Below are 9,444 nucleotides of genomic sequence, written 5' to 3'. Positions count from 1 at the left end.
ATAAAAATAGAGGCTTAAGCTGAGCATGGTGGTGTAGACTTGTAATCCCAGCAACTCAGGAGACTGAGGCAGGAGGATTGCAAGCACAAAGCCAGTCTCAGCCAGTTAGTGAGGTTCTAAGCAACTTAGTGAGACCCCATCTCAAAATAAAAAAAAAAAAGAGCTGGGGATGTGGCTTAATAGTTAAGCACCTCTGGGTTCAATCCCTGGTACCAAAATAAATAAAGAATAAAAGCTGACACACACCTTTGATCCCAGCTACTCAGGCGATTGAGGCAGAAGGATGGCATGTTCCAGGCTAGGCTGGGCAACTGAGCAAGACCCTATCTCAAAATAATAAATTAAAAGTTTTGGGGAGGTACTGGAGTTGTAGCTCAGTGGTAGAGTTTGCCTAGCATGTGTGAGGCACTGGGTTCAATTCTCAGCACTGTAAATAAATAAATAAATAAAATAAAGGTCCATCAACAACTAAAAAAAATATTTTAAAAAGAAGTTCTGGGGATGTAGCTCAGTAGAAGATTATCCTTGGGTTCAACTTGCAGTACTGAGAGAGAGAGAGAGAGAGAGAGAGAGAGAGAGATAGAAGAAGAAAAGGAGGAGGAGGAGGAGGAGGAGGAAGAAGGGAAAGCAAAAAGAAGAAAAGTTCACATTGGTACAATTAGCAAGCATCACTATAAAAATATGGTTAAATATCACATTGGCAACACAGACGAAAAATGGCGTTGAGGCTCACATGGAGGTGGACAGGACTAAAATCCATGTTTTCTGATTCCTTCGAGGTTTTTTTATTCAGTCCTGGGAATTGAACCAGGACTACAACTGAGCTACATCTCCCAGCCCCCTTTTTTGGGGGGAGGGTACCAGGGAATGAACTCAGGGACACTCGACCACTAAGCCACATCCCCAGCCCTATCTTGTATTTTATTTAGAGACAGGGTCTCACTGGGTTGCTTAGTGCCTCACCATTGCTGAGGCTGGCTTTGAACTGGAGATCCTCCTGCTTCAGACTCTGAAGCTGCTGGGATTATAGGCGTGTGCCACTACACCCAGCACCCAGCCCTTTTTGAGATTAGGGTCTTGTTAAGTTTCTCAGGCTGCCCTGGAATTTGCAATCCTCCTGCCTCAGCCTCCCAAGTAGCTGGGGTTTATAATCTGATCTGCCAACATGCTAGATAGGAAAGCAATAATGTAAGACCCTTACCTATGGTAGGACTTTCTTCATGTTTTTAATGCTGTACTGGGGATGGAACCCAGGGCCTCATGCATGCTAGGCAAATTTTCTACCACTGAGTTACATCCCCAGTCTCCTTTGGGGTTCTTTATCTGCAGTCTCATAGTACACTCTTTTTTCTTTCCTTTCCAAGGGTTAGATAAATCAGACCTTTACTTTCAGATATTTTGGGAAATTTACACTCCTTCACTTCTTTGTATATAGTTGGTTCCAGGTTAGAAACGAAATGCCACTTCCTCTTGCATTGTCTGTAAGACTCAGGTGTCATGCTTTCCATCACTTTCGCCATGGGACTGGTCTTCAGAGCAAAGATGACACTTTGCAATTACAAGGGTAAGCAAGTCCTTCGGATCCGCTTATGTTTTGGGTGTCTCTGTGAAATAAGTGTTTTAATTGAGCCCCACCCTTATAAAGAGATAAAAATCGAGTTCAGAAACCTGTACTTGCATGTGGCTTGCCATCCTGATTAACAGATTTTCTCAAAGGAAACTGTAAACCAGAGCTAGCCTTAAGTTTCTTGAGATGAAGAAGAAAACAAGTGTGATCTCCGTTTGCAGAAAAAAATCTGGGTTCCACCCATCACGGGTATCCCTCCAACCACATCCTCTCACCCCCAGTCAAGTCTCCACGCTTTCTAGCCAGCTCTCCCTGGCCGCAAAGCTACTAAGGGGAGGGGCTATTTCTTGGCCTCGCCCCGTTCTTGCCCTCCAGCCAATACTCGAGAGAATAGGAGAGAGGTGAAGCTGCAGCGAGGTCTCCGCCCCTCACTCCCGCTCAGCTAATCAGAACGGACGGGGTGTGGACTTCCCCGCTGATCCCGCCTCCCCAGAGCTGGGTAATTTAGAGCCGCGCGCCGGGCGGGAATGTAAGATGGCGGAGTAGCAACGCGAAGCGGTTAGTATTAAGTCTCTGGGCCGACTTGGGTTCTGGTCTCCGCAGCAGAGTGATCGCTGAGCGAAGAGCGCCTAGGGTAATTGCCCAAGATGCCGAATATCAAAATCTTCAGCGGCAGCTCCCATCAGGACTTATCCCAGAAAATTGCTGACCGCCTGGGCCTGGAGCTAGGCAAGGTGGTGACTAAGAAATTCAGCAACCAGGAGACCTGGTAAGGGCGAAGTTGGGACCCCAATCAGACCTCACCTGCTCTGCCGGCGGGGGCTATGGGGGATGGGGCCGCCGCGTGGGTTCCGGGGAACTGGGGGAGGCGAGGAAAGGGGACTGCTTTGGCGAGGGTGCCCCGCGGGCTGTTTCCGTTATTTTATCTCTCGCGGGAGGGTCACGTTCATTCTCACCGTGCGGTGGGGTGGAGTCAAGATGGAGCACGAGGAGAAGCTGCTGGGTTTTAAGGCGAAGGATGGAAGACCCAATGCAGTGATAGTGACTGGCTAGAGTGAAGGGAGGGGACGGACGCCTAGCCTCGGCTGTGGGGACACGTGGCTTTGTCGCTTCACTGTTGAGCCACCCGGGCTGGACTGGATTTGCTTCAGCTCTTGGACTGGTGTGCATCGGATAATGTGCCGCGTTCTGAGCCCTCCTGGTCTTTTCGAGTCTAAGAAGCAGCATTTTAATTCGAAATGGTGTCGGTCTTGAGGAAATGGTTTGGTATTGAGGAAATTGACTTTATGTACTGAGGGCGCGAAAATGTTACTGGTGACTTGGCAAGCGTTGACTTTTCGCATCTTTAAAATCATTAATCTCGCGAGTGATCCGAGCCATCCTTAAGTTAAATCTAGTTGATTGAATAAAGTGATGCATTCATTCTACATCCTTGATGGCATCTCTGCCTGAGTGAGTCATCCTAAAAGTCTTAGGGAACCTTAGTTTTGAATTGAATCTTTGACCTTTTCCCAATGCAGCTACTGATTAGCATATTTTTCAGTAACTGTCTATCCTGGACTTACCCACCTCTCTTAGCGCTATGTGAGATATTTAGGATAAAATTAATACCAGAGTGTTAAATAATTAAGCACAGGTAATGCAATGGAACACCTGGATCTAACAGTGCATTAAAATTTGACTTTTTTTCATTCTTGTTCCCTTCTCCCTACTTCCACCTTTCACATGTACCTTTGTACCATTTTTGGAATAACTTAATTACCTGCTTCTTTCAGTGCCCCTGGCAGCTAAATGTAGAATCTTCTGGCTTTGATAGGTGTACTGTTTATGCTGTTATCCCATCAGTCAAATCAGAGCACTGCCCACAGCATTATTGATATTTGTGTTATGGGCAAAGTTCTCACCTAATGAACGGTTAAATTAGCTTAAGATTACATTGAGCATTTTACCTAATTTTTGTGTGTGTGTGGTTGTGCTGGGGAGACCAGGGAAGCTTTTACCACAGAGCTACATCCCCAGTCCTTTTTATTTTTTCTTTCGAGACAGGGCCTTGCCACATTGCGGAGTTTGGCCTCCAACTAGTGATCCTCCTGCCTCAGCCTTCCAAATTGCTGGGAGTTACTGGGATTACAGACATGCAACACCATATATGGATTTTAGCTTCTTTCTTGAAAGTGATTTCCAATTGTAGTTCTCCCTATCTTTTTTAGACCCAGTGATATAAAACTATTCATCTGTAATGGATAGCTTCTTCCTGGATTACTGTGCTGCTGATTATCATGCAAATGATAGTGCAAACACTGCCATCTGTAACCAGGCAATACCTTAGTCAAAAGAGGTTTGCAAGCTGTTGTCTGTTGCTTTGAACACACCATTATGACTCAGGGACCTTAATAAAGAAGACAAAACAGGACCAGACTTTGAGAGTGGCAGCATAGCAAGGGGACCAAGAATGTTTTTCATTTAGAGGTTTTCTTTGGCCCCTGTGGTTTTTAAATCCGTTTCCTGTGCTTTCTGGAAAAAAATATGAGGACTATTTTCTCCTTGTGTTAATCTCTTCTGTCCTCTGCATCATGCACCACAGCAGAACCGGAGGCTATATTGGTGTGGTGGTGGGAGAACAATTCAGTTTCCTCGTGACTGATTTAGATTAAGCCCAATGTAGATAATTGCTGACTGATTACTTTCCTTCTTTCTGGCTTAATCATTAGCTTTGTGGTTCTGTAGATATTCTGAAATTGGCCGTGAACATAAAGATGTTTTCTATGGAGATCCCTCCCACAACCTTTCTTTTTTTCTAAGCTGCAGAAATTGTATTTTTCCCCCCAGTGAATCTTGGAATGTGTAAGTAATGAACAGACCAACTTAGTGGGTGCTGTGGGTCATCAGATGGGGAATTGCAGACCCTGTGCTCAAAATAATTTTTAGTGTTTGCTCCAATTTGGTGGAATCTCTGCCCCCAACCCCCTTCTTTTATTGGTACCAGGGATTGAACCCAGGGGTGGTGCTTAACCACGGAGCCACATACCCAGCTCGTTTTTATTATTATTTTATTTCGAGATGGGTTCTCACTAAATTGCTGAGGCTGACTTTGAACTTGCAATCCTCCTGCCTCAGCTTCTCCAGACGCTGGAATTACAGGCATGTGCCACCAGGCCTGGCTAGAATCACTGCCCTCTTGAGTAGAATAGCTTTTCTTCCAAAATCAGGGTAATACTTGGCTGTCTAGTTATTCAGGAAATATACATTTACATGGGAAACATATTTAAAGTTTATGAGCACGTGTGTATGTACCCACACATGCACACAAACAGGTTAAACATTAAGGTTCTGGCTCAGTGGTAAAGCACTTACCTTGCATGCATGGGGCACAGGGTTCAGTCCTCAGCATCACATAAGTAAATAAAATAAGGACATTGTGTCCATCTACAACTAAAAATTTTTTTAAATGTTAAGGTTCTAGAGTTAGAGAACCTGGATTTGAACCTTAAACCTTTCTTTGTCTTGGGAATCTCATCTGTAAAGCATTATCTATCTATAGTTACTGTGAGGATTAAATGAGATGGGAGTAAAGTTCTTAGGACATTGTTCAACACAAAATAAATGCAACAATAAATATTGGCAAGGAGGGGTGGTGATGGTATTGTGTGAAATGTGGGATATATAACAGGCAAAAGACATGCTTCAACATTCCACTACCCAAGAGAAACTTCATATTTTGATTTATGACCTTCTAGATGTTTGTGTTGTGTGTGTATGTGTACACGTTTAAATTTTTTTTTTTTTTTTTTTGTATCAGGGATTGAACCGCAAGGGTGCTTAAGTACTGAGCCATATCCCGAGTCCTTTTTATTTTTATTTCAAGACAGGGTCTCACTAAGTTGCTGAGGGTCTTGAGTTGCCCAGGCTGGCCTTGAACTTTTGATCTGAATGGCTGAGGTTATAGGTAGGTGCCACCACACCCAGCTACATTTTCAAAAATGGAAGTTACTGTTTAAAGCTTTCTTCATTTACCAGTGTATTATGAATGGTTTATTCCTCATTTTTTCAGACTAGTAGTTTAGAATAAATCCCTAGGAAGGTAATTACTAATTTAAAGAATATGCACCAATTTTCAGGCTTTGGATACCTATTGTCAAATTGCCTCACAGAAAAGTTGAGCCAATCTCCAGTCTTATCAGCAATAATAACAATGTTAATATCGAATGTATGGCAAATGCTTAAGAAGTGCTAGTTTCTGTTGGGTTTATTGGCTTATGCCTATAATCCCAGTGATTTGGGAGACTGAGACAGTAGGATCATAAGTTCAAGGACAGCCATGGCAACATAGTGAACATTTCAGCAATTTAACCAAACCCTCTCTTTAAGTGCTGAACATGTAACCCAGTGGTGAAAGCACTAGGTTCAACCTCCAGTACCACAAAAACGTGCTAATTTCTATATAAAGCACTTGTATGCTGTGAGGAGTTACTCTTAATATTTTCTTTTTCTTTCTTTATTTGTTACCAGGAATTGAACCCAGGGGCGCTTAACCACTGAACCACATCCCCAACCCTATTTTATATTTTATTTAGAGACAGGATCTCACTGAGTCTCTTAGGTCCTCACTTTTGCTGAGGCTGGCTTTGAACTCATGATCTTCCTGCCTCAGCCTCCTAAACCACTGGATTATCTATGTTTGCCTAAGACCTGTATTCCTCTGTATTTTGTACATGCCAGCACCTCCATATTCTCAATTTTTGAGATTTTTCTTAATACCATCTATCTTTTAGATTCACTGTATTTCCTTTTTATGTTTCTGCACATTCAGTGCCAGTTGGAAGCACTTATACCAGATACTAAAGGAAAGGGGGAAAAGGTAGTTTTCTCACTTGTTAGCCAGACGTTGTCAATCTTCTGGCCTCTTTGAAACCACTGGGAAAATATTGGATTGGCTTAAGGCCATTTGAAGTTTTTGCCTGTAAACTAGAGGGAAAGTACAAGGAATGTCACCTTCTTAGTTACTGAACAAGATCTTTCCACCTAATAGATTTTCTTTTTTTTTTTTAAATGTTTTTATTAGTTGTTGATGGACATTTATTTTATTTACTTATGTATATGTGGTGCTGAGAATTGAACCCCCAGTGCCTCACACTTGCTAGGCAAGCGCTCTGCCACTGAGCTACAACCCCAACCCCACCTAATAGATTTTATAGGACCAAACAGGTTTTAGGCACAGCTGCTATTTATTTACTGTTAGAATTTACTCGCTAACATTTAGAAGAAACCATGAGAAAAAATGTTAAGCTAGTGTGGCCCACTCCTGTAATCCCAGCACTTTAGGAGGCACAGGCAGGGGGATCACAAGTTCAAGGCCAGCTTCAACAATTTAGTGAGACCCTGACTCAAAATAAAAATTAATAAGAGCTGGGGGTATAGCTCAGTGGTACGGTACCACTGGGTTCAATACCCATTAGCACATACAAAAAAGAAAAATGTTGATTTGGGGGTTTTAGTGAGGATTGAAACCAGGGTTGCTCTACCACTGTATCCTATACCCTCAGCTCCTGTTTTTCTACTTTGTGACAGGGTCTCACTAAGTTGCTGAGGATCTCACTAAATTACCAATGCTGGCCCCCAACTTGCCATCCTCTGGCCTCAGCCTCAAGTCACTAGGATTGCAGGTGTGCACCACCATGCAAAGCTTAATGTTGATTTTTAATTTCTATTTCTGGTACTAGGGATTGAGCCTAGGGACACCTTACCACTGTGCTACCTCCCCAGGCCCTTACTGTCAGTACCTTAATTTTTACATAATGAAATTCCTTTTTTCAAGTTGCTAAAATTCATGCCTTGTTGTAACAAACATCCTTTGCTGCAGGTAAGTTTTTAGTTTTGAAGTTTGGCTTTGGGAAATGACTGAACTGTGGGTTGATTATTAAGTGATATAATTACAAAAAATGGTACTCACGATTGTTGGAGGTGAGCTGATCAGTGAATTATAAATTATTCAAGCCTTTATGTGATGTTAAAATATGTAATTATTAAATAACCATACTAAGGTTATTTATTAAAGGTGAGCAGGTGCTCTGATGTTTAAATTGGCTGTGATAATTTTATAATTAAATACCCCACCCGCTTTCAAGAAAGGATTTGAAGTGTGTTTCATCATAGTCAAAAGTACAGTTTTTTAAGATATATATCAGAAACCTTATAGAACAAAGGGCTATAGTAACTGTGTCAAGAACTTGGCATAAGGGCTGGGGTTGTAGCTCAGCAGAAGAGTGCTTGCCTCTCATGTGTGAGGCACTGGGTTCAATTCTCAACACCACATATAAATAAATAAAATAAAGATCCTTTGACAACTAAAAATATTTAAAAAAAGAATTTGTGTAAAATGATAATTGAAGTTTTATGTTACTTTAATTGTACCTTTTGACTTCCTGGCAGCTAGGGATGAAGGCATATGCAGTGGATTGTATAGTTTTATTCTTTTAAAACTCTTCATAGAGACTTATGGGTACAAAATCCTGGGAATTTCACGGGTAGAATTTTTTTTTTTTTTTTTTTTTTTTTTTTTGGTACTAGGGATTGTACCAAGGGACACTTAAACACTGAGCTACATCTCCAGTCCTTTTAATTTTGAGACAGAGTCTTGTTGAGTTGCTCAGTCTTATGCTGCTGAGGCTGACCTTGAACTTGATCCTCCTGCCTCAGTCTCCCTAGTCACTGGGATCATAGGTGTGTGCCACCACACCCAGTTTAGTTGAGGCATTTGTACAGCGAGATAAGCCACTATGGTCTGAGAATGTTGTTTTCTGGTTTTACTTGATAATAATAAAGTTTAAAAGCCTACAGGAATAGTTAAGCCTGTCCCTTAAACTGTCTTGGATCAGTTGTTAAACCATGTCTTTGCACTCTAACTCAAGCAGTGAGTCTCTGGCAAGTGAATACCTGGAGCACAGATGATATTCTAGGTTCTAAAACAAGAACCATTGACTTCTGATACCCGATATAGAGGACAAAATTGACTTTACTGGATATCAGTGTGCACAACTGTCATTCTCTCTCAGGAAAATGGGAATCTTAGTCAAGGAGGTTAGGTGTGGAAGAGGAATATGAGCAGGTTTAGCATTTTCTGAGCTTTGAAATCACTCAGTTATCAAGTCCTTGGTTAAAACCACAATTGGGCTGGGGATATAGCTCAGTTGGTAGAGTGCTTGCCTTACAGGCACAAGGCCCTGGGTTCAATCCCCAGCACCGCAAAAAAAAAAAAAAAAAAAAACAACCACTGTTGTGTACCATAAAACGCAGAAATGCCACTATGCCACTTTTAGCCTGGAAATCTCTCAAAGGGCAGTGTTAGTAAAGATCTGAGAAGGCCCTTTACATGACCACTGCCTCTTACTTGAGAAATGTACAGAACATTCTCATCTCCAGGAGGTATTATTTAGTCCTGTCAATTTGAGTTCTTTTTGTTTTATTTTTACTTATTTTTTAATACGGAGGATTGAACACAGGGGTGTTTTACCACTGAGCTACATCCCCAGGACCCTTTTTAAATTTTTTTGTAATCTATTTGGATTTTGAAGAATGTTTTCAGAAAGCAATTTTGGTATTGGTATAGTTGCTGTTGCCAAAAGATTTGGTTGTTTCTTTAAGGTTGATTTTGGTGATAGAGGATACTTATCCTTTTTTTTTTTTAATTACTGAAAGTCAGACAATGTTCATGTATAAGCCAAATCAAATTAAGTATCCATAAGTTAAAAAAAATATGCCACTATGTCAAGTCAGCCATATGGAGGTCCACAAAATTCCTATTATTATCACTAGTTAAGGATCCTGCCATCAAATCCTATATCATTCTGGTGGGACCATCAGGTTGTAATTTACCCCCA

The 9,444-nt window shown here is 41.6% G+C and overlaps 1 protein-coding gene across 2 annotated transcripts in view; it reads left to right on the top strand.

Moving 5' to 3' along the window:
• The first annotated feature begins 2,038 nt into the window (after positions 1-2,038).
• The window catches only part of PRPS1 (phosphoribosyl pyrophosphate synthetase 1), a 28,486-nt gene continuing 21,080 nt past the window's right edge, over positions 2,039-9,444 (top strand). Inside the window, exon 1 of one of the 2 annotated variants that reach the window (XM_079124413.1) lies at positions 2,039-2,125. Coding sequence is in view for 1 of the 2 variants with exons in the window: in XM_079124412.1 (XP_078980538.1) it covers positions 2,215-2,336 (122 nt within the window). In the remaining variant the exon portion in view is untranslated. Of the gene's footprint in view, positions 2,337-9,444 lie in introns of both variants that reach the window. The other variant, XM_079124412.1, reaches the window with a different exon arrangement.

The sequence above is a fragment of the Sciurus vulgaris genome, assembly GCF_902686455.1.
Source record: "Sciurus vulgaris genome assembly, chromosome: X".
In the NCBI taxonomy this organism is placed as follows: Eukaryota; Metazoa; Chordata; class Mammalia; order Rodentia; family Sciuridae; genus Sciurus; species Sciurus vulgaris.
This window is presented reverse-complemented; position numbering and strand designations above follow the sequence as displayed.